This window comes from Anopheles gambiae, chromosome X (assembly GCF_943734735.2).
Source record: "Anopheles gambiae chromosome X, idAnoGambNW_F1_1, whole genome shotgun sequence".
Lineage (NCBI taxonomy): Eukaryota > Metazoa > Arthropoda > Insecta > Diptera > Culicidae > Anopheles > Anopheles gambiae.
Genome location: NC_064600.1, coordinates 14,819,887 through 14,846,753, shown reverse-complemented (window position 1 = coordinate 14,846,753; position 26,867 = coordinate 14,819,887). Strand labels below are relative to the sequence as shown.

Genomic DNA, 26,867 nt, shown 5'->3' with positions numbered 1-26,867 from the left:
AGAGAGTGGCAAAATTCGTCCGAACGTTTGTAATGTGGCGTAATTATTAAGCGCCGAAATGTATGCAAAAAGATTCTATGTAACACACCCCTCCAGCGTAACCTGTACGTTATCGATGGAGAAAAGTAAAACATTTTGCAAACTTTTTGGCGTTTTTTTTTTGCGGAAGAAGCAATGCCGAAGGTTAGTTGTTTTTTTGCTAATCACTGTGATGTGTCCCTCATATGCTTGCTGCAATGCTGTTTTGTCTACAGCCGTGTGCGTGTGAAGGAAGTGAAAGGGTTTTGACTCGTTCGTCCGGCTCCTCCGCAATGTGCCGGAAAATGACATCCACTCGACAGGCCCTTCGAAAGCATCACCTTCGCTGCCTTCCTGGGGCTTGTTTCTACCCGCCCGGAACGATGATGAATTTTGAAAGGGAGCACGCGCTCAGTTTTGCTGCACGCGCACGCCCCGAAAAAAGCGGCTACACTTTGGGACGAACACCCCCATGCCCGGCAGCCCTGCCCGGAACGATCGGTTCAATCGTCCGTACTCACGCATACCGTTCCCTCTCCCCCCCTCACCCTAACCATTGCGTTTCAAAAGGGTGGAAGACTAGATGTGAAGCAGAAAAGGTTTCGAGCGGTAGCAAACGAGTTGAGGAGGAGAGAGTTTTTGGGAGGTAGCAAATTAGTATGAGAAAGTTCATCTTCTTTTACTTTTTCTTTCACTCTCTTATTTTCTCTCTCTCTCTCTTTCTCTCTCTTTTTCTCTCTTTATCGTTTCAACGTGGGAAATAAGATGAAACCATCTCCAAACCCCAACTGTGCCAGGGTCAGACACGTTGGGAGGGAATTTCAAACATTTTTCACTTCCATTGTTTCCCAGCCTTCCCGATACACTGTGCTTGTGAACCTCGGGAACGGACCAACTTTTCACTCCACTCTTCACAACCTTCCTCCCTTGCGCCAAACATCCTCTTTTTTCTAATCTCTACTTCGGCCCGTTCGGCTTTCGGCAAAACTGTCATCGTCGATCAAAGCTGCGGTGGTGTTGAATTCGGTAAAATATTCTCACCAATCGACCGGGGCTTCGACCGACACTTTCGATCAGTTCGGAAGAAGCGGGGGAATAATTTTCGTGAAATGATTTGCTTTGCCTTGCCCGCCCAATTCAGCCGCTTCCGCTTCCGCCCGACGTCATTGGAATTGAATAGGCCCACGAGCACAAGAGTTGTGATTCTCGCACTTAGTTTGCTGTTTGGGGTTTGATCATGATTCGGTTTTTACTGTTGCTTTGTTTTATATTTTTATGTTGTTGTCAATTGGAAAACTCTCTTCGAACGGTAATTCATTAGAATTCAACCGAGCTGATTAGGTGTAATATGTAATTATAAACATGCCAGGCCGCACTGTATAGAGGAATTTGCGGGAGGCGCTTCGCTATAGCAAAAGCACAGCTCATTTGTTTTCACAAATTCTAGGAAGTGAACAATCAACAGATGTGCCTGTAATGAGATAGGTTCCCATAATGCTCTCAAACGCATCACGCAACAAAATGGCCCACTGTGCTTGGCAAGCGGCTTACACGGAAGCTGGACGCTAGCGGTTTTAGGAACAGTTTATGCACAAATTGCTCGTTCCATGGCGGGTTAATAATTGGTATAGTTCAGTCAATCGCAAAGCATGCATTATTTATTGTTCATATTTTTGGAGCGCATTAAACCTACAGTAATGGTACATATATTTCATATTGGTTAACATGCTAGCGTAAGAGCTATGGAGATAAAACAACAGCAAATTGGGCGCTTCGAGTTAGCAGCAAAGCACGTTGGGAGTGGTTAATTGTGTGAAAACTTTTCCCCCTACTCGACACATCGTACTGTTGCCTAAAGTTTCCCTGTTGAGTTATTTTATTTTTCTCCACCTTTTTGCGGTTTGGGAATGCATCGGCCAGTGTACTGCTGGCTGCTGAAAAGGTGAATTAAATTGAGCGTGCTTAAATGTTAAAATCAACAAAACCGATCGACGGTGCTAATGCAATTTTGGTGCTCATCGTGTTTAGGGCGAAAGGTGTTTTTGCTTCCCTCAACATGGTGCAGGGATGAACAATCGGTGGGCCAAGTATATAACTGAATAAAATTTAATAAAGTTGAATTTTAAAAAGAACTTAACACCTCCTTTTTCAGATTGAAGTTTTGATTATTATAACGTTTGCATTTGAAAAAAAAAAGACTATTCTAGCTGGCTGTGTAAAAAAACTTTCAGAGAGAATCAAGCCAATTATGCGAGTCAAACGGATAAATGTACAACAAACCTATTCCAAAAAAACTGGAATTTTATCGCTATTATAGAAGACCCAAAAGACATTTCTGTCAAATCGCTCTGTCAATGCTCTTGTTTTTAAAAACAAACGCTAACATGAAGCACAAGAAGCATTAAAAAATTGTTAAATCGTTTCCTCCTTGGGAGTATTATTGTTATTCTTTTATTACAGTGATAACCCTCATAACAAGTGCCTCTTATTGTAAGCAAATCTTAAAGCTCGACAAATACCTGTTTTAACAAGTAAAATCTCGCATAACAAGCAATAACGTTTGTGTTTCTGATACATTTTGTTCTGCCGATGGGTAATGAAGCTCACAACTGTTAACATGAGTATTTATTTAATTTTGATTAACGCTCAAGTTAATCAAAGTTTTGATATGATTAAATTTTTGATACAGAGTTTAACATAAAAATATTACCTCGAGTAGAGGTATCGAATAATTATGGAGTAGTGTAAAGTAACGATTGTTTCTTGCGTATCGTTACTAATAATTCATCAGCGCATGGTCTGCCTACTAACACCATTTCGTATCATACGAATCATACGATGTTTCGTATGGCTAAAAGTGTTGTTGTAAATTTGATGCCAATTAATAGAACGAAATCGTAAAAAAAAATCGTGCTGAAGAACATTTACCACAAACAACTATTTGATTGTAATGAAACTGGCTTACTGTAGAATAAAAAAGTGTAGCAACTGAATATCTAGTTTTCTTGTCATTTTACATTTTGCAGGCGACATTTCTAAATTTGTACTATGCTATGCTGATCCTATGGTATAAAATAACATTATTAATAGAAATCCGTAAAATAAAACACTTTCCGCCAGTGCGATCCGACGGAAAGTTGTTGGACAAAAACTGGTCTCCGTTTGAGTCAGCTAATAGAAAACGGTTGACAAAATCTTTCTTACAGTTGAAAATATCAAACCAGACACAAATCGAGATGCCAAACACGCATCATAATACAACATTTCCGTTTTTGGGCACTTCTTCAAAGAATCGAGTAACACAATTGACCTTGATTTATTTTAATGAACATCCTTTGAAAAGTGGTGATTTAAGGTTTATTGCAAAAATATATCTACAACCACACGAGCTGCCTTTCGTAAGTTACTCGGAATTATCGTTGCAGCAGATGAATCCATACGTGCAGGCATGTTTTGAAAATCTACCTCGATTTTCAGCAGTTCCTCATCAGTTTTCGCGACAACATTGTTGGAGTAGAGCTTTTGCAACAGGTTAGTCCCGACAATTTGGATGAGACGCAGTTTTTGCGTACTAGTCATATTGAGATTAAGCCGAAATTCGCTTGAAACGGGCGAATTGAGTTTTAACGTCATTGCTTGCCGTTGCGAAGTCTGTGGACCCGCGATTTTTACTTCCTGGTATGTTTGTTTATGTTTCCCAGGCAGCGATGTAGCCACTTGTCTCTCAGTCTTCATTTTTAGCTTCCTTTGGAGCTTCAAGTCGCTCAGGGTCGTCGGCCATTCGGTACCGGGCCTTCTGTTGGTGCTCTGATTGTTGTTTAATAATGCCTACGTCGTCCACAACCTGCCACACGATGTCCGTTTTAGACGCTAACGGATGCAGTTTTTTATCGTGCACGCTTCTGAACAAAGCTGCTTCACGTTTTTGGCCATCCCGGTTAGAGTTCAACTGATAGAGATGTAAAATTTTGTTCAGGAACTCACAGGTTACTAAGATTGATAATGCGTAAGAATGTTGGTAGAAACAAGTTATGGTAAATCAATTAAAAATCAACAAACTTTTGCCCATTTTTGTCATGCACACGTTAGGAAGCATTGACACAAAACACATTTCTATTTATTTTTTTACCAACAAATATGTCTTGCACTCTTGAGGCTGTGACAAATTAAGTACTTAAAACCTATCCTACACCTAAATTATTCCCCTAGCATCTCCCTTGATCCAGTGTCGCCAAAATTGAAGATTATTAAAATGTTTTCTTTAAATGCGTTGGTCGTTAAATTAAAATCAAAGTGATGGGACCATGTATCGAATTGCCTTGACATAGCTAGTAACGGTTCGTTGTATCCATATAAGGTACGCATGTTCTCGCCGACAAGTAAGTTACGAGAGCGAAGAGGTGTCGATGGCGCGGAGATATTGATCTTCTCTAGTAAATAAGGGACGTCTAATTCGTTTTTCACTATTTTGGCTACAAATTCCCATTGGTTAACCTTAAAGTGTTCGAGCGTCTGTAGGCCAAGCAGAAGGCAACGCGAGCGATAATTTGGCATGGTTGTAAGTCCTCTGAATTGGTCGCATTTTAAAGCAAGTCTTGTAAACTTCCGTTGTATTGCCTCTATGCTGTTAATCATCGTAGTGCAATTCGGGAACCAAAGAATTGAGCAATACTCCACGCACGAGCGCACAAGACCAGTAAACAACGACTTAAGACATAAGACATCATTACATTCACGGAATTGTCTAAATATAAAACCTAGCATATTGTATGCCTTGTGAACAGTGTTGTCAATATGTAAACGGAAATTTAAACTATAGTCTACTGTAACACCTAGGTCACAGACTTCCTGGCGACGATCTAACACACTGCCTAACAACGAATAATTATACTTGATCGTTTTTTTCCTTGTTTTCCATGAGTTTACACTTCTTTCACATTCACATTACACTGACAGCTAAAAAAAAAAGTTGCTCATCCCTGGGATACTGCCTACAAATAAATATATATCCTAACAATACAATTAAGGTACGGGCCCTTTTTTGGGGGTGGACTGTAGTAAATCCTATTAGCACACCAACAAATCAGTCGACAGATAACTCTCTCTCTCTCTCTCTCTCTCTCTATCTCTCACACACACACATACACACACACACACACACATGACGATCCTTTTCCATGATGGGTGTGAATGATAAAGGTGTGAAGGACAAAAACAGTCACCTAGTGCTTATTTTTTTGTAAACCAGCTCAACCTTTGTCCAGTTTCGGGCCTGGGAGCGTGGGAGCGCAACCAATCAGAGAAAATGTCCTAACCAAGTTGTTGCTATCCCCCATTTTCTCTCTCTCTTTCTCTTATCTCTCTCTCTCTCTCTCTCTCTCTCTTTCCACTACTCTATCCTCTTCCAATTAGTGACAGATCCCAATCAAACTGAGCACGGGAGGGGTGAAGCTGTTCGGAAGATTGTACAATTAAGTGCAAGGTGCTTGATTCGATTTGCGATGCTTCGAACAATTCGATCAAACCTGTTTCAAAAATAATTGTTTTGAGAGAGGGCTACAAAGAGTAAATAAAAAATATTAACACACACACGTACGCACACAGCACAAGAACCGACGAGGTGCGAGTGTGTGTGGTACCCGAACGAACGAAAAAGAGATGGACCAATCATCTCGAAAACGATTTTTTGCTGGTACCCAGCGGATGATGGGAGGGATGGTTGGCCCCGGGGCGGAAAAAAGGTGAAGCAATAATCTAATAACACTGCATACCGGGTCGGGTCGAGCCTTGGGGTATCCTACACCCCCCACCCCTTCCCCCCCCAAAGAACGGTCTAATTAATGGCGCACGCTGGAAGGTGGGCAAAGAGCTGGAAGGATGGTGGCAAAAGCACTCCTGAAAGCTAGAAACCATTTTCGCAACCGCTCTGCACTCCACCGGGCACAGCAGTGGCCAAAAAGAAGAGGAAGAAAAAACACGGCTGGCACGAAATAACAAAACGGTAACATACTTGCTCGGCCCGGCTCGACCTGAGAGGTATTTTCCGTTTCTTTTTGCTCGCCCCGGTAGCTTCTTGCTTTATGGGTGTGTGTGTGTGCGTGTGTGTAAAATTTGCCCCAACAATTTCACATTACAGCCGGCCATGCTGGAGAATTATCGAACAGGAGTACCAGCGCAAGAGGTAGAAGACATACCAGCCAGCAGCAGCAAATCCCTCGGAGGGTGACAATGGGTGGACCGTTTCCATGGGCAGCTGGACGACGCACATGGTGAAGTGCGAAGTATTTCCACCATTGGCATTTTTCGTTCCGTTTTCTTTTTTTTTGCCTTCCCTCTCTCCGCTTACCGTTCGGCACCGACCGGTTGGGGGGATTTTTTTTTCCTGCCTTCGGAATAATTCATGGCAGCACTGGCAGGAGGCTGTGTCATAATTTTTCCACACACCACGCACGCCGCTTGCCTTGGAGGTTTCTTATTCGTTCGCAGTTCGTCTCACTGTTTCCTCCAATTGGCCCATTTCTAGCTGGGCATCGTGCATGACAATTTTTCAAATCGCACCATTTGGGCATCATGAGGCAAATTTTTTCGTGCTTCCGGACCCCGCACGGCCGACGGAAAGGTGGTCCAAATCAGAAACTAAGAGATATCAATAGTAATACCAATACGACTGCTACAAATCGTGTAACGCATGATGAAATTGTCGACATGTTGTGTGGAAGTTTTTTTTTAATACAGTGGAACCCCACAATACGAGTTTAATCTGTGCCAGTGACATACTCATTATGTCAAAAACTCGGTATGCGGGAGACTCTTTTCCAATTTTATTTTTATGAAAAATGAAATAAATGGTTCACTTTATCTTTGCGTATTGCCAGTAAGCACAGAAGAAACGTACTTAGACTAAAAAACTGCTCCAAAAGCTAAAGAAATTTACAAACAAGCTAAATATTCACTTCTCGCACCACAAATACACTCTACAGCACGTCAATAAAATAGAACAGGTTATGGCGTAATATTAATCATACTTAATTAAATAAGAATCGTGATTTGAACTGTGAAAAATGTGTGATTTTCGACGATATCGAGCACACATTTAAAGAATGTAACGATTAAAAACGGTTGTTGAGCCAAAGAAGAAGAAGAACGATTAAAAACATACTCATACTATTTTTACAAATAGCAAAGGACGATTTGCATTTAACACCAATGTTTTGTGCACGAATCAAGCCAGAAATGATAAACCGAGCAAATACACTTAAAATCATATCAATGTTTACTAATTACATAACTTTGGCAAATAATGAGGCTTCAATCAATGGTATAGGAAAAACATAATACACTGAGCAAGCAGACGAAACACAATAAGTTAGTTTATTTGATAGCCTTCTTATAAATATAATTAAACTTTTTTTAATATATTGTGTGAAATTAAAATGGCTACACCATGTTTTTTTTGCAATAATCGCGGGATTACCTTATCGATGAAGATTTTTTTAGCATGTAATGTAATGTTAAATTACCCCGTTTTACACATTTTATGCACACTATTTCAATATATTGATGATACATTATTCAATTAAGCACAAATATTGTTAAAACCAGGTGCGAAATAAGAAACAGCACCAGTTGGAGTTTTAACCAATTTTTTATCGTATCGTCATTTGTACTAATTAGTTGAATGAATATCTAATTAATGGGCGAAAATATAACCTCCCGTGAGTGATACTCGATCTGTTTTAAATTTTCACTAACAAAGGATATTAGCATGCCTTACTTGTTTGTTTTTATCTATTTTCATTTTTAAGAAACCAAACGAACCGAACGAAGTAGAAAAATTGATTTTTCATCGGATTCCAAACATGAACAGCAAGCGGTGATTACCACATGAGATTGCCACAGCAAGCGACACTGCAGTATGTTTGGAGAAAATCCAGCCTCAAGTTATCCCATGCATGTTTGTGACGAAATTATTATACTTTTGAACTTTATCTAGGCCAATTAGGTGGTCAAACTGTTTCATATAGATAATTTTAAGTATTTCGATTCATATTCCAACATTTTGCACTGCAATAGCAAATTGTTTAAATGATAAATCCTTCCAAATAATAAGTGCATCGCCATGAACGTACTGTGAGGGCTCTGATTCAAATTAAAAACTGGTGTTTACGTTTATCGCATCAATAGTGTTGCCACACATGATAAACATCAAGTTTTATTTCACCTAGAAGAGAACATTTTTAAAGACGCTCTAAGTAGAATATAATTAATTAAGTACGATTAAGCCTCATTAAGAAAGATTTACGATCATATTCATGATATGGTATGGTTTAAATTGTTGCAGAAAATGACAAATCACTGTTTTTAACACCGGAAATGGTAATCATACACGATAAACATTTGTTAACTGATACACTGATTCAGTATTGAATCTTCTTTTATCACTCATGAAAACCTTGTCTTTGATCTGATTTTTCTTTCAGAGGCAGTAGGTTTGACATATTTTTATTACTCTGCATAAACATTTTTGCAATGAACCTTATTTTCGTATGCTAGATGCTGTGATCAGTCCAATGCTGGTAGTCTAACGAAAACAATAATATCTATTTTGTTATTTTTGAGCTACACTTCTTTTTTTATATATAGGAGGAACGGTCCAAAAAGGCCGTATTGCTTAACAGTAACACTTCTTAATCGAAACTGAATCATAGTCTTAACAAAATCCGGGAAAAAATCTCTTTCCAAAATCCAGAGTAAGCTGTTTTCACGCGGTGGTGCTATTCCTATTTTGCACCTGTTTTGTTGATATGATATTCCAGCAAAATTGACAAATATCCTGTCAACATATTAAAGTAATGTGCTAAAAGTGGTAAAACAGTTTACTATAAATCATGGACTAAGCACATCCTCATCGGTTTAATATTAATCTTTTTCTATTTGGAGTAACGTACTACGCGGACATGCCGGCCTATACAGGTATTCGAGTATTACATTACCACGCAGCCAGATAGTCAATCCTTACTACGGAGGGACGGCTTGAACCATTGACGGGTGTGTTACTGAGTTGTTCGAGTTGACAACTGTACCACGGATCCACCCCGCCGGTTTAATATCAATATAATTTTTTTTGAAAGATATCTGTAGAAAGCTATTTGTGTAACATGATTATTAATACGTTTTCTTGAAAAAGCTCTCGGTTGTTTTAGTATTTTTTAGATGATTTTTCAAATTGACCAATTCCATTGTTTCGTACACGTGATTTGTGATGACAAACGATCCATTATCGGTTTGGGTCAAAAACGAGTTTGTTGTTTAGCAGTTTCTTCGAGTTTCTACTCGATGTTTGTTGTTTGGTTGGAACACAGTTGCTTGGAGACGCGATATACATTAATGCCCAATATACATTAATATCTCAGCTTTTCGTCGGTGATATAGATTTGCCAGAACTGTTGGCTAGAGTCATCATAAATTTTCCTCCTTTCGTAATTACAGACATATAAGAACTGACCTTAAAAGTTGTGCGCATAGCGAGAGCAACCCTATGACTGCAATGGCCCGTAAATTTAATCTACGCTACATGTCATTTGAACGGCACCACTCTACCACTCAAGTGTTTGTTAATCTGTGTAAAAAGCTTGTACGCTGTGTTTGATTTGCTGTTGGTTGTGTTAGTATTTATTATAAATATTTAAATTTTAATTTTAACTCAGTACTATGGTCGCTAGCTTGGCCAATCATGCCACTTTACGAACCATGAACAATTAAGCAATTAAATCTTCTTCAGCAATAATTAGAATATCCACAAATCTATTGGCATTAAATTTACAAAACAATTGTAGTCATACAAAACGCTTCCAAGTGGCAGCAATTGGCAGATCACGCGTTGATCATACTTTAATATCGAAACGCAATAAATGATCGTCAACATACCACAAACTTGTGCACACTTATGCAGCCCGTGTCATTTAATTCATACTAATTTTTTAACAAGGGATACTCATTACGAGAGGTTTCACTGTACATAAACTCGTTTTAAATTGGCTTAAAATTAACAAAACAACTATGATTAAACATTGAAAATGAGGTGATCAAATTTAATGTCTTTTTCAAATGCTTGATTTATTAGAGTGTTGTTATTTTCACTACGCTTTTTGCTCGGAAAGATATTGCAAATGCTTTCTGTTTCTGAGTCTGATTCTGATAATGACCAAAGAACCGACACCAAAGTTGCTGGATCTGATTTCAGCCCTATTCCGATCCTGCAGCTGATGTCGTATTGTGGTTATTAAACGGAACTCATGGAAATAATCCTTTTTAGGATTTTAGCCTGTATTGATTTCAAAACCAAACTAGAGGTTGTCTCGATGGTGGAATTTATACCATAACTGTACGGTTTCTAGCAATAGTACAGGACGCATACCGGTGCGGGAGTTGATCACGATTTGGACTTTGATACCGAATCTATTTAGATCCTGGAACTGCTGTAATCGTTAATTTGTGACCAAGCATTTGTGACAGCGACAGTGCGAAGCACAGGGGTGGAAATGATTTTCCAAAAATAATATAATCTTTTGTTTGGAACACGTTTAAAATAAAACTTCATAAAAAAAACATGTTCACATTTGTTGGCGCAATGTATTAAATTGCTGTACTTGAATTGACTGCTGTACTTGCTACGTATGTTTGCCATGCTCGCTTTCTTTCGCCATGTATTCAATCTCTCTCGTTGGTGCGGAGGTGAGGGGGTCAATTTGTGTGAGCGTACTTAAAATGATTACAATTTATTCGATTCATTTCGATGTAACGAATTTAGCCCTGAGAGCTCGGAAGGATGTGTACGAATGGAACAAAATTCGTAGTCAAAGCCATTGCGAAGTAAAGTGGGTAAAGAGTGTGTGTGTGTTAAAAATATATTGAGAGAGAGAAAGAGAGAGAGAGAGAGAGTGAGAGAGAGAGTGAGAGAGAGAGAGAGAACACACACACACATATGCACACCCTTAAATGCTCAATTTAAATGCAATATTGAGCGTGGAATGTTATAAGCCAAATTGCGGACCAACAGCACACAACAACGCTCCATTTTTCACCGATTTCTCGTGCAGCTTGCGAGTAGTGCACAATTTTTCATACAATAGCTTTACACATTCATATTTTTAGCCGTTCCCCGCATTTCTGCAGGTGCTTTCGTTATGTTTTCCCTGGCTCCTCGATTTTGCACTTCTTAACCACTGCATAAGCAATAAATTGGCCCGTTTCGGGCAGGCACGGAGCGAAACGAAGCATCCAAATGGAAGGGAAGACACATGCGCACACACAGAGCACGCGAAGCATTAGCATTTTTCATGAGGCAGCAGGGCGGTGCAAGAAAGGAAATGCTTTTGTGGAAGATTTTTTAAGTCCCGAGTGTATCGGAATTAATCCGATTTTTCTGAGAGCTAATTTTGTACGCGAGCGTGAGTACCGCATTGCATTGCAAAAGTTGGGTGGGTGGCGGAGGCGAGAGTAAAGCTTTTTTTTTTGTCGTTCCCTTCCTACCGTGCGCAGCTTTGCTGCTGCTGCTGGTCCCTCCATCTCTCCATCCAATTTGTAGTTAGCCATGTTTGCGCTGCTTTATTAAATAAAGTCAAGGTACCGGGCGCACGCTTTGCTATTATTTTGCGTTACTGTTACTCGCGGCTTTACTTGCCTCCGATTCGCTGTGCTGTTTTTTTTGTTGTTGTTTCCATTACATCCCGGTTCGTGTTTATGATTTTAATTTTTTAAAGCTTATCCAGCAGCTTAGCTTAAACCACTCCCAACGGGTGGTTATTGAAACATGGTAAACCACGGTCCACTGCATCGGTACCAGCGCTTGGTCAGCTTTACAGCGGGGCATAGTTTTTTCTGCTCACCAACTTTAACTCTCTTTTGAAACATGTGCAAGTTTTGTGGTGTATCGTGATGTTTCAACCTTGTCTTCTTTGTACGCTTTTGAATTTAGGCACAACACAAAAAGTCTCATCGGAAAAAATAATCCCCACTAGGCGATGCCTTTAGAAAATGTGCACGAAAAGATGAAAGCCAAGAGATGCTCTCTCTCTCCGTTTTGATGTCACCTTCCACCGTACGGTATAACTTTCGTTGGGCGACGTTTGGACAGTTTTGCAAAGATTCGTTACACATACTAAACCACCCACATAGCCAGCCACACGCAACGAAATGTGATTGAACTGCAACGAAAAATCTCGTTGATGACGGCTGACGTGTGGCTGTTGTAGTTTAATCACGTTGAAAGGATTTTGCAATGAAAGGAAAGTGTATCGGAAAATGGTTTTCTTTTTTTTTTGCCATTTCGTGTCTGCCTTTCTTATTTTGTTTGATGGTATGGTAAAAGATTTAAGATCGGAAGGGAAGGGGCGAAGTAGTGTGGAAGTGCACGCTTAGTATTTTTGTTTTCTTTTTTTTTTGCGTCCATTTTGTACCGGGTTAATATGGACATAACGGTGTATGTGTTTGTATGTGTGCGAGTGCGATGTAGATTGCATAACTTTCGGCGCAACCCGTTACGTATGGAGTGGCAAAAGCCTCGAGCCCGAAATTGAACCCGGTAACGAATCGATTGTTGTTCAATGCTTCTCCCCCTCCAATATTTCTGAAGTAAACGTTCACACCGCTACCTCCCCTTTCCGCTCTCCCCTCAATGTTGGCATTTTTTCTCATATCGCTCTAATAGTTTCCGCTCGGCGTGCCTAAAAACACAGTTCATTCTCTTGCGGCCAAAGTACGTGCTCCAAAATTTGGAGGGGATCCCACCTTCTTCTACCCCCTCCACGTGCTGTATGTAGGCGTGCAGCATCTGCTGCTGACAGGAAGGGTTTTTTTCCCGTCCCAGCACAGAGTCGGATTCGATGGCAAATCCTTGGGTCTGGTGTTGACGCGTGAAACGTGCGGTTTGTAGGTGGTGGTGGGAGAGATAAAAAGAAAGAAAGAATGAGAGAGAGAGTGAGATAGAGAGAAGGAGAGAGTGGTACAAACGTTCGTAAAAGCTACCGCGGCGCGCTTAGCAAACGTTTGATCGATGTGAAACGAGGCGAAAGATGAGGTGCCTGCTGATTGGCTGCAGTAGAAATGTTAAATTTAGATATATCTTTCCTGGAGAATGGCGAATGTTTTTTATTTCATATTTTTGTGCACACCGTGCGCCTTAGCGCCTAAATAAATGTGATTAATTTGGAATTTGGATTTAAGGTGCAATTTTTGTAAGTACGACCCTCGTGATAAATTAAAAATTAAATTTATAATTAAAACGCACATTTCGCATGCCTTTCGGCGCAAGAAATTAAAAACAAATTTTAAGCATAGGAGCCCATATCATCCCCTGTTATACTAATTTATGTTCTGTCAATATAACCAGGCTAGGTGTATCATCGCATCTTCCGTACACAATTCTCTAACAGATACAACATATTTTTACAACCCTGCTAAAATGAAAGGTAAAAAACATCAACAGTTACATTATAAAGGGTTTTCCCAGTAAATTTCTGATGCCTACAACATTTTTCATGTATTGCGAGATGTTTTTTTCAACAGCGATCAAATTGTTTATTTGTATCACAATAATGTTTCAGTTCTTCATATTATAACATATAATATGTTTAGTGATTAAATTAGGTCAACATTTTATAAAAATGCATACTAAGTTAAAAAACATGCAAACTACGTATTTTTAAACAACTTAATGGATCAAACACACCGGAGCTACCGATTTGACACCTTCAAGAGTAGGACGCTTTTATTCTGTACTCTGCCCGATTCATACTTTACAAGGCCCGAATAGAAATGACAGAGCCCAATTGAGAGTTTACGTCGCCCGAAAAAGTATTTACGGCGACCGATAACGCTTCGACGACGCCCGATTGGCTAGGTAAACTCTGTAAGGTATTTGAATCATTTTTATTTGTAATTTAACTTAAAATTGTAAACTTTCTCACAGATCAGTTTAACTACACGCATAAAAGCATTGTTTACAACTAGAAAAGCAAGAAAATCTAGTGTAGGTCGCTTTCATTCTGCACTATGCTCGATTCATATTTCACAAGGCCCGAATAGAAATGACTATGGCCAATTGAGAGTTTACGTCACCCGAAAAAGTATTTACGATACTGTTGGGTAAATCTGAGTCAGATTCATTAATCTAAATGAATCTTTGAAATGAGAATATAAAAAGACTAATGAATCACTGGAGATATATGAATTTTAATGAATTTATTCATCTTTTAGATTCATGAATCTTTGAAGATTCATATATCCTTCAAGATTCATAAATTCTTGGAGATTCATAAATCTTTAGAGATTCATGAATCTTTGAAGAGGCGATTCGAGATTCGAATCACTCATCACTGAAGATTCATGTGAATGAACCTCATCGAAAGAGTCATGAAATCCAACACTAATTTACGGCAACCGATAACGCTTTGGCGATGCCGGATTGGCTAGGTAAACCCTGTATGACGCTAACACTCCATTTGACAGCTGTTGAAAAAAAATCTTAGAGGCGATGAATAATGATGTGCACATTTGCAAGTGACTTGGAAAACCCTGTAAAAGTTGCCATAATTTATTGATACCGTTATTATTCCCTCTCACCAATAGTTGTTGGGGACCATCCTTAGCGCCTAAATGAATGTGATAAATATGATATTTTGGATTTTAGGTAGAATCTTTGTACATACGAGTAAGCTGTGATGAAGTTAAAAAATCAATTGAATCAATAATTAAATTACACACATTGCATATATTTAGGCGCTACACAAATAAAGCAGGTTTATAGCACGCGAACACAAAGCTTCCCAAGTTAAACTGATTTTTGTTTTGTTAAAACCTCTCTAAGTAACATCAGCCAAGGTGAATCACCGCCTCCTTCTCACACAATTCCCTAACAGATAATAAAAAAAAAATTTGTACAACATTGCTAAACTGTGAGGTAAAAAAAAAAATCAGTGACAGATGCATCATAAATGTTGCCATAATTTATTGATACCGTTATTGTCCCCCCGTCCATTCTACTGACACGGATGATTGCGGTCGGTTTCGTGGAATGGGTTTGCGTGTTTGCTTTCCTCGACTCTCCGGTCTCCTCGGTTTTTCTTTTAAGACCCAATTCTTGGCCCTGAGTTGGGTGACATCCATTTTTCTTCATCTGAAGACGGTCCATCGGTTGCGTTCGCTCGCTACGACATGACGCCGTGGGATATTTTGCAAAATTGCTCCACTGCTAGTGAACTTCACTCACATACACACACTTACACACACACACACATGCTCACGGAGAAACACGGCACGGTACAGTGGGTGGTCATTCCAGGAGCTATCAATCATACCTGCCACAACCGCACCGTCGGTAAAATTCCGAGGGTTCTTCGCTGAAATGTCGGCCGGGCATCAAACCCACAGTGCTATCATCGTTTTATCACACCTCGCACCCCACCCCCTCTTGGAGGACAATGAACGATGCGATCAGTTACGGGGCCCGAACGATATGGACGCTCGTACCTGGCAGCAGCCCAGTGTCGGCCGGGGAGCTTTTGAATAATGGTGAATAGAATGATGAGCTTTAGCGCGTTGCATGCCCTTTCAATGCACTGTTCGATAATGCAAATAACAATTCAAAATAATAGAAAAAAAACTCTTCAAAACATTTACAAGCATGATTGTTTCCAATTGAGGGTTCAAGAAGGAGTAAATTTTAATGGTAGTCCGTCCTGTTGCAGATAATAGGCGAGTGTAGAAACTTATTTTGACTACAAATGACAAACGCTAGCGGCGGTCGCATTGTCCCCATTGGCTCCATTTTCCATCCCCTTCTTCGCATCCTTTCACCTAAGTTGTTTATTTCAAGCATTACATTTCCATCCATCCCACAAAGAATGTGTTAAATGGAACGCACTGATATGGCCAGCTCCGCTCAGCTTAGCAATTGAACTCCGCTGCCTGCTGATGCAAATTAAATGCTTGACAATAAAACACCGTCTCCTTGCTACCCTTGAGCATCCGTACGTGAACGAGACAATAGCAAGGGTGGGATGGGGCGTAAGTACAGCAAACGGCAGCATTCCAGCAACAGTGTGTCGCGGTGTACGGGGAAAGCCGATGCGGTAGCTTTTTCCTTGTGAGCGGCGGTGGGTGCAAAATATTTGAAATCGCACCCAACGCTTGACGTCTGCCCGAATCAGCCATTCTCTGTCAAGGCCTACCACACACACACACACATACTCAACCGGCCAGAGCTCGTGAATGGCTGATGAGGTTGAGCTTCGCCTGACGGACGGTCAAAATGCGACTCACAAATAACAGTGAGCGATGAGAGACGAGTGAGGGAGGTGCAAAAAAAAAACAAAAACAAAAAGAACCCATAGACATAAAGCAGAAAGATGGCGGCATCACGATGGAGATAACAAACGTGCCACCCATGCAACGGTTCGAGCGGGTTGATCGCGAGCAGAAGGCTGGGTGGGTGGTTTCGAAATTAAAACGACAAAACCTGACACGGGCCAGTTCTGTGCACGGTCGGCTGGGCTCTCTATTTCTCTCTGTCTCGGTGGTGATGCCGACGAGACAAACGTCACAATGACAGTGACAAAGATATGGCACAACAGGCTTGGGGCGGAGGGAGTAGAACGGAGGGGGGAGGGGGCATAGGAGCTCGAGGACACACACAGTGAGGGTGCAAACGCCGGTCAGACGCCGTTGATGGACAGCCAAGCGCCGAGCGAGTATGCTGCTGCCCGGGATACGTGTTTGGCCCGCCACTTCCGCTCCATTGTGTGTGTTTGTGTATGTGTGTGTGTGTGTGTGTGTGTGTCGCCTATTTTCGGTTGTCCCGCCGGCCATCCCATTGCAATCACTAGTTGGAACGCCATCCAACCGTTTGTTCCTCCCGGTGCATTATGAACCGTTTGTTGCTGATAATGCGCACCACCATGAAGAAAGCATCACGGTTGTTGTGGGAGCAGTGATTTGCATTTTTAACAAATAAAAACCATCGTGGCACAAAAAAAAAACAAAAAATGGTGGTGGTGGAAAATAACCTAAACATTTGGGGGCATTTGCCAAGATAATTGAAAGAATTAAAAAAAAAAAGCTTTTGAGGTTATGGTGGGTGTTTTGCTTAAAAGAAGTGAAGCACCAAGCGTCTCCACCGCACAGAAAAATGTGTAATTACCAGGCGTCTCCATTAAGCAGGGCAAAAAGTACCCTGCGTCTCGAGCAGACTCTATAAACTTTACCTTTTTCGCGTGATGTTTTAATGGTTTTGCTGCGCTTTTTTCATGCACTTTTGTTTATGCTAGCTGACTGAGTAGCTGATGCAGCACGTAAATGCAAACTCTAGATGAGCAAGTCATCAACTGCACATGGCCACATGTGTCGAGGAATGAAATACGTTCCCACTTTTCCCGCGCCCATCAGATATGAATTAGAAGAAACCTCTCACCACAATTAATTTGAAAAAAAAATGAAATGAAAAAATATGAAAACCATTTTTTGTAAAAGTTTTGATTAAGTTTTTTCTACCCTGTGGCAAACCCATGGTGTAATAAAATATTTTCCATGAAGCTTTTATCCACGATCAACGCACACTCAGCCCAGGCAACGGTGATGCCAACGGCAACGGTCCCGAAAGCCCCCTCCCTCGTTTCTCGTTGCGGGCAGCTGGTGTTTGGCGGTGCTGTTGCTCCCGGCCAGACAGCCCCCTTTTTGTTTTGGGGGAACACAGAATAAAAATTGAACCGTGGGAGCAAAGACCGCCGGGGTGGCCCAGAAAACCGCCCAGTGCGATGATACCAGAGTTTCTCTGATCGCGATAAAACGGCAAAAGGCAATGCGGTGTAGCATTATCCCTTTTTTGCACCATCTTTCTCACACTCATTCGCACTGTCATTCGGTCTCTTTCTCTCTTCCACTAAACAGTGGTAACAAAAGCACCGAAAAGGAATACAAAAAACAACCAGCGCAACAGTGGAAAGAAACCCGAAAAACAACAACATTACGTGGTGACAAAAAGGGTTCGCTCCGTTTTCGAAGAAAGGAGTGTTAATTGCTGCAATTTTCCGGCATTTAACACGAGGAAAAATCCCACCAGTCCGGCAAGCGTAGAGAAAGAGAGACAGCTGGTAAAGAAAAGAATGGTATAAAGCAGCTCCCATGAATCTAAAACCGCACCGCACAAAAATCTGATCCTCGCTCGCACGGGCAGGCTTTTGTGTACACCGGGCCGGTGTAAAACAGTGCATTGTTTGTCTTATCATTAGCGAAGGGTGTCTGTTTGTGTGTGTGTGTACTGTTGGCTTCCTTCTTTTGGAGCTTTATCTGTACCGCAACAATCTATCCAGCCGGTGGGTAGGATGATAACGAAGCCTGACGAGGTGTGCACAAGTAATTGACATTTGACTTGTAAATTTGGGGCGAAGGGGTGGGATAAAAGATAGAAAAGCTACATCAAGGCAGGGACAAGATATCCACTGCTCCGGTAGCTTCGGGTTATCGCATTGAGGGTTTTGTTTTAGCTTTAAAATTATGACTTGAAGTTCATTCCCAACAGTGTATTTTGTATGACACTGCCAGGGATTGGATTGGAGTGCATACAGTTTGTCATAATCAGGATTGGTACATTCCGGGGTATTATGATACATCGGGTATTATAAATTTCGGGGGAAAACATCCATAGGTGTATATACCCGGTAAAAACCTGTATTTTCCTGGGTAAATTGACTAAATGATAAAGTTAAAGTGAGTTTTTTTCCTGTTGGTTGTAATTGATATCTATTAGGCTTATTCTACACTGAACTCGATTTGATTCGAGTCGAGAAAATAAACTCCAAAGTGAGTTTTTCCATACAAATGAACTCACAAGGTTCATCAACTCGACGTCATGATGACTCGATTAAAAGAAAAGAATACGCCTGTATGACATGGCTACGATGCAACGGTATCCAAAAGGACTTTGAAGTGAAAGTGGACATGTAAACAAGTAGAACATTTTTTTAATGTAGAACTAACAGAAATCGCTTAAGCACTTGCATGCCCATTCGTGGATAGCGGAAGCATATATGTACACATAATGTATTGACCGTTACTATTCCATCGTGTAGAGAATGATTTCGATGTGACCCGCCAAGACGATTGTGTTACACATGTGGCATCAAAAACGTTGTTTGTCTTATGTAAATGATGTTGCAAAATGCATCCTTGCTTTAAGAGATTAGCAATACAGCAGCTAACAAAGAACAACAGTACAAACGTATCTTCAATATATTATTAATCTTCAGAATCAATATTATATTATTGAACCATCATATATACAAATATTAGGGCAGAGATCTTAAACTGATAGCCCAGATGATGAAACTGATGAACAATTCTTAAAGGAAACAATCCACGGTTTAGGAAACATTACTCTTTTTATTGTTTAGCCATCAACCAAGGCACTTGGCGACCAATTGAGCAATTTCCATAAGAAAAAGACTTGTACAAATTGACAAAATCACTCAACCAACAGGAATTAAAAACGCAAATTCTCACACTTTCTGGTATATTGTTTTAGAAAAGGTTGAACCCATCTTTAGGTATACTAAAGATACATTTAATTACTGCAAGATTTCGATTAACTTTAGATTAATTACAGGTGGGCTTATGATTCTGATTTTGGTTGCCGTAATGAATGAAGATTTCTGTGGAGTTTAGTAGGAAGAGAATAACGAGTACTAATGTTTTGTATGACACCTTGCACTTCTCTGTAAAATGAAGATCTGAACTGGACTGAACGACCTGTTGTAATTTATGAACTTTAGACAGCACCAAAAGTAAGAATTCGCTACTTTAATTCTAGCTCAAAAATATTGATGATCAAAATGACACCAATATCAACTTTTCTTTACAAAATTTACTGCTCTGCATTGAAACCAACGCGTTAGTCATGGCCAGATTTTGCACATTATGTTTGCATACTGAGTATTGTTAGTTGCCATAAAACTATGCAAATGTTGGAAATATCAGAGTCAGAGTATGACCAATTGAAAACAATCAGCTACAGCTATTTTTTTATTACGTTTTTTACTTGAAAGAATTAACTTTTGTAACGTATCTATCATTCCAAAATGAAATGAAAAGAACTGCTAACATTTTGATCGTTCTTTCATATAATATAATGTTAAAACTAGATTGCATGATATGTATAAACTAGTTTGGTACTATTTTTTAACTTAGTTACCTACTTTTTGTTAGAAATAATATACAGGATGCTAAATGTAGCGGGTAAAATGTTTTGATTTATCGCGTTTAAGCTAATTGTTTTATAAAACAAAATAAAAAAATCATGAAAATGTTAGAGTTCTCTATTAGAGGTAAAACATATTTGCTATATATATCAATATTAAATGAATAATCAAATCGAAAAACATTGAACAAATCTTTTACCAACCAAGATCCGGTTGTATGACATCGTCAACGGGAAAATAAAGCTGTTGAATATTTAGTGGAATAATATTTGTTGCGATATATAATATTTAGTTATTAGATATTTCGAAAAAGATTCTTTTTATATGCCTGAGCTCCAAGTAAGAATATGGAAAAGTTTATGTTATATAATCATTGGAGAAATATTTTGGAATAAGTGACAAAAATGCATAAAAATTCCATTCAAAAGAAACTAACCAATGTTTACCAGTATAAAAACGATAAAGGTAAAAACCCGGTAAATACCAAACACATAAACACTGGTCATAATTATTGATTGTTCACTAGAAATTTATTCGCCAATGTAATTTGCCATGCAGTACAATTGACTACATTGTATCAAATATTGTATTGTTGGCCACTGAACATAGATTTTTTGTGTAATACACATTCAACCAATGGAATACATGCAAGCATGGAATGTACACTGAGTTAAAAATGGTTGCCAATTGTACTGAGTTTTGATCAATCGATCATGCGCACATACAAACAGCACACACACACATACACGCGCACGCATTAACCAGCAATCTTCGCTTGACTGCGCTCTTATTATGCTAATTGTAGTGTCAATTTCATTAACTGAAATGCTGCAACAGCGACCCCTAGGGAAAACCGCTGCTGGTGAAGCAATAAGCAGCATCACTTTTACCGCACACGCGCACACACACACACACACACACACACATATACATATATACAAACACGCACAGCCAATAACTTTCGATACCAATGCCCGATCGTACGCCCGGCCAAAGCACGCTCGTAATTGCTTTTAAAGCAATCGCTTTTCGTCGCTAGTTCAGTAGTGCCGCAGCTTCTTACCGATTGGGGTTTTTTTTTTCTCTCTCGGGTGGCAACGGTGGCCAGGGAGCTGCCCTGGGAAACGGGAATTTAATCTGATAATGGAAAATTATCAACCCGTACTGGCAGCTGGTCTGCCGGCCGAGCCGTGCAACGTGCGAGGACGTTTTGTCCGAGGACGTGCTCTTTCGTTCACCCGGGGCACCGCGGTGGTTGCCCGATGACGATGGGTTTGTTGTGTGTTGCATGCATACTGATTGTGCGTGTGAAGGCAGTAAAGGGTTGAGAAAACAAAAGCTACTGATTGCTTTCAAGGTGGAAACCCGGTAGCGTAAACACTTTCGTATAATGATTTTTCGGCTATGAAGATGAAACATAAAGTTCTATGGAGCAAAAGCGTTTTTTAAACCCTTACAGCGTACTACAATGCGCCTAACGGTATGCAATTAACCAAAAAAAAAAGTTGTTTTTTTACAGTCAAGCCCAACTCTCCGCTCGTCGGTGTGTGTTTGTTACTTAATGTCCCAGGAGGCCGGTGCGGAACTTGCGCTGTGATTGAAATATTCTCACCGCATACATACAGGCGCAAACCGTACTAGTGATTGTCTACTAGGAGGGTAGAAGTAAGGCAAAAAAAAACAACAACACACTTATATGATAACAGTGGTATTTTGCTTTCCAAAAACGCTGGAAAGAACGGGAGAGTGGAGCTGCCTTCGGTTCCTAGTATCCATCTCGCACTGCTTTTCCAAGATGGGTGGAAGGCACTGGAAGGTGTGTTGTTGTTTTTTTTTTTTTCGTCAAATAACAAATCACTTGATCACCCTCGGCTCGAGAGGGGTTGTTGTTGTTGATGTACGGTTCGATTCACGTACATCGAGTACACCCATCGCACCCCTCTCCTTCCACACTCGTAGCCTGGCCGGAGGGGGTCGTTGGTGAATGTGAATTGGATTCTCTTCATTTCCGGCCACCGGGAGTTGGCAAAGGCGGGAAGAGCAAGAGCGAAAAGCAAACCACGGACGCGGAAAGAGCGCGGGGCCAGGTGTGTTGCGGCGAGATGCAAGCAAAGGATTCGTAGCGTTTCGCTCGTCATTTGCAAGCACATTCACGCATCCCGCACTGCATCTCGGGCGGGGCTGAAGGAAGCGAACGCCTTCCCTTTCGCCCCAATTTCCCACCCCCCTTTGCCTGACCACGCTCGGTGATTCGATATCCGGGCGACTGGAATGTGGGCGACTCCGGACCGAATCGCTGCCGCTCTACGGGTAGAAGAGCGGGTTGAAGCGAGGGAGGGTGGGGGGAAAAGAAGAAGAAGCTGAACAAAAGCTCCATCGAGATGGAATTCGTTTTGTTTCCCCGAGTCGAAGCCGAAAATATTGCCGCCAGCTCGCACACGAGAGCGCCGAGCTTGAGACGAGCAAAAACAATCGATCTCGCAACGGATGGAGGCACTCATGGGTATTGTAAGCAGCAAGGTGGAAGATAGAGAGAGAGAGAGAGATATATATATAAAGGGAGAACAGAGCGAAATAAATAGAAGAAGCAAAAGAATGTAACACAAGACTGGTGCTGTAACCCGAACGGGTAAACCAGTGATATGTCTTAATAACTTGCTCCAGCGAAGCGTTGCGTTTGTTGGACACTAGGATTAAATTTTTACCTTGTTTTTGAAGTTTTATTTCAGTTTAAAATATCTAGATTACTTACATTACATTTAGTCTACAGAACGAAACAAAGGTTCTTTTTGGCTTTTTCATTGATATATTGCAATAATCCGAACTCCTTTGACAACCAATCTGGCTCTAATTTAGGAATTAATTGTTATGCTCTATAGATACCTTTGCGCTACTAAGTGCCGCTACGAATATAGGTTAAATTAAAAGCAGATTGTAATACAACAAGAAATACAAAACAGTGAAGTATATATCCAATGCAATGGAGAGAAAGTAAAAACACACTTTTAAAGCAAGCAAAAACATCCTCATGGGAGCAAGTACCAAAATTCCAATCCATAGTCAGCAACAAAAAACTTCTCCAAGCGTGCTATTGTGTTATGTGGGATTTTCTTCATATTATTCTTCTGTGCACAGCTCTCCGTTAAGCGTTCGTCGCTACACAAGCTTGCACAGCAACGTTTACGCTCAAAACAGGCAACAGAAGAAATTAAAAGAAAAGGACAGATGGAAACGAACTGCTTGACCAGCAAACAGCTTCACCTAACGATGCTCTACATTCCGTATCAACACACTTGCAACACACACACACACACACACAGACGTACAATTGTCACCTGGGAGTTTTGAAATGTGAAGCGACAAATAAAAGAGAAACGAAAGAAAGTGGAGAGAGGACTAGGTATGTTGGTAGCGCGATGAAGGCAGCAGCGAAATCTCGCTCCGATTGTTCAATATAGACGCTAGTCGATGAATTTTTTGTATTCACCTGTTCCTTTTTTGAAATACAATTGTCCATTGAACACACACACACACCAGTATCTTGAATAGTCAAGTCAGCAGATACATCCGCACACACACACACACACACACACACACACACACACACACACACACACACACACACACACACACACACACACACACACACACACACACACACATACCTGCTGCTATGGATGTGCGTTTTCTTTTCTCCGGGGACGTCGAACAAGAACGAGAGTTCGGAAAAGTTCTTCAGTTCAGGCTCCCGGTCTCAGTTGAGCCGCAAGCGTACGGTATTGTTGCTTCTGCCACTATCAAAGTATAATTTCCTGCCAACGCCAAACCATTCGGGCCAGCGTTCGAGCGCGGAAGATGCACTCACCAGATGCGTTCGGTGTGTAAACTTCGGCGCAAGAGTCGGGCTGAATGGTGGGCGTGAACTTTTGCCTAACTTTTGGTTGGCTTTAGCGTTGGAGGGGGCGGGGGGGGGGGGGGAAGCAGGACTAGGGAGATGCAAGCTTTGACGGAAACAGGGAGGTCGGTTTCGAGCGATGATCATTTAATTACTTCGCATGCCAGTGGTGCTTTACAGTGAGCTGCGGTTTGTTAGTTATTGTGTGGAATCATTAATTAACTGGCAGGGAAGTACGGCTGCTTCGAGAAGCTCAGCACGTTTTCCCAGAAATGTGTGTGTGAGCAAGATCTCAATACTTGAACTAAACAACACTAATCTCAATTTTAGTTTGCCTTTTAAGCATATTTGATTGAACAAAAAGTGTAAAAATTTGAAATTGAACCATTACTTATCGAAGGCAAAAGTAAATATTACGACATTAATTCGAAGGATGGCGAGGATATCAAGCGTTATCAAGGTCACAGAGGTCATTGTACCAGCTCCTCGTACTCCCATTCCCGGCTAGAGAAGTAAAACGCATTCTACCAAATAGCTGCCCGTATGTTCCGACCACCTCTAATCTCCAAGGAGTTTCAATCCGAATTCCCTTTTGTTTGGGACCATTTTATTCAACTAAAGGTTACGCTGCTCGGATAAGAACGAAAATCTCTGACCAGGTGTAGCAACATTAAATGAAACTTTGCGTCTTCTATCGCCCCACTCGGTGATCTCGGCACCGTACCGTGCCTGGCCGTTTCATTAAACACCTGTTTCAAATTCGGTTTTTCTTTTACCTTTGTTTCCCTTTGCTTGCCGCGCATTCCTCGGTGCCAGGTGGACTGTTCCATCCGGACGACGATCATCAGGAGATAGCGTTCCGGTACGCGGTGGAAAAGATCAACTCCGACCGGACGATACTGCCCCGCTCGAAACTTCTCGCACAGATCGAGCGTATCTCGCCGCAGGATAGCTTTCTAGCATCGAAACGAGGTAAGCGTTTCTTCCGTTTAAGTGGTGATGCTACAGCGAAAGAGCTTTCGGAACCGCAAATAACTGTTTTTTTCTACTTTGCACTCACAGTGTGTCATTTGCTTGGTGTCGGTGTGGCCGCCATCTTCGGGCCGCAGTCGTCGCACACCGCCAGCCATGTGCAGAGCATTTGCGATACGATGGAGGTAAGTTAAATACTATTTCATAAGCAGTGCTTGTAGAGCTTGTGGTGGTCTGGGTAAATGATGTTTTTTTTTGTTTTTAGATAATCTTACATCTTAATCTTACATCACATCTTAATAACATTTGAAATGGGTTTCATGGTATTTTTTAAAGTTTATTTTTGTTACAGCTTTGTAAAGAAACAATTAGCGACTTACAATCAATACAATCAATGAGCAGCGTTGAAAATATGCTCTACAAAAGTTCAACGCGTTATAAATAAATCAATTTTTTATAAAATGTTTTAGAATCAAATGTTTATAGTTCTCTTTGAATCTTCCAATTGATATTACTTTATAATTTTCATCAGGGTTTATTTTTCAAATTATTTCTATGAATGTTTCATTTACTATCTCAACCAAAGGCATCAAAGTTATCGTAAGTAAATGTGTTGATGTTATTTTTCAATTTTGACTGTCTTTGATGTCGGTAAGGGAGTAGAGAATTGAATCCGGTGGTAAGGGCGGTCCCGTGGTACAGCCGTCAACTCGAACGACTTAATAACATGCCCGTCATGGGTTCAAGCCTAGCATGGATCGTCCTCTCGTAGCAAAGATTGACTATCCGGCTGCGTGATAATGAATCAAGTCTCGAAAGCCTGTATAGGCCGGCATGTTCGGATTTTAGGGATCCAATTGGTGCCAAGGCTGTTTACTGCAGAATTGTCCGGTCAGTGGCGGAATGTGCCTGTGTTGTCTGAAGGCTTTTATCTCAGCACCTTTTAGACCGCATCGAATCCATGCAACGCAGACTCATCCGTGTATCAAATGAATCGGATGCAGACTCATCCATCTTATGAAGCACGATTAAAGTGGCTTGAACTGCAAAAACTCATCGATAGGCACCGCGTAGCGCAGCAAATGTTCGTCAGAGGTCTATTAACAGGAAACATCGACTACTCATGTCAACTCCAACGACTGCAACAGCTCCACTACGTACACGTCCATAGTGCGAACATGATATGGCCTGTCGTCTGACCCTGTTACTTCTATGTACAGATAATTTAAGCTGGTGTATCAATTTAATTTATTTTAGAAAAACTTCAGTCATTTATAGACCGTCTTCACTCCAGCCTATGATAAAATGTATGTAATGAGGCGTTTAACAGAGATATTTATTTCAGGAATTTACTATCCAGTGAAAAGAGAAAAGGAAAATGAAATAAAATAATAATAATAATAATAATAATAATAACAGTAATAATAATAATGATGATGATGATCATAATAATAGTAATAAGAATAATAATAATAATAATAGTAATAATAAAAACAATAATAATAATAATAATAATAATAATAATAATAATAATAATAATAATAATAATAAGAATAATAATGATAATAGTAATAATAATAACAATAATAATAATAATAATAATAATAATGATAATAATAATTATAATAATAATTATAATATTAATAATAATAATAATGATAATAATAATAATAATAATAATATGAATAACCATAATAATAATAATATTAATAACCATAATAATAAAAATATTA

The 26,867-nt window shown here is 40.3% G+C and overlaps 1 protein-coding gene across 13 annotated transcripts in view; it reads left to right on the top strand.

The window, feature by feature from the left end:
• Nucleotides 1-26,867, top strand: part of LOC4576020 (glutamate receptor ionotropic, kainate 2) — a 116,135-nt gene that overhangs the window by 7,869 nt on the left and 81,399 nt on the right. For all 13 annotated transcript variants that reach the window (XM_061642575.1, XM_061642492.1, XM_061642560.1 and 10 more), the window contains 2 exons: nucleotides 24,979-25,134; nucleotides 25,225-25,319. In XM_061642575.1, coding sequence (XP_061498559.1) covers nucleotides 24,979-25,134; nucleotides 25,225-25,319 — 251 coding nt within the window. The remainder of the gene's footprint in view (nucleotides 1-24,978; nucleotides 25,135-25,224; nucleotides 25,320-26,867) is intronic.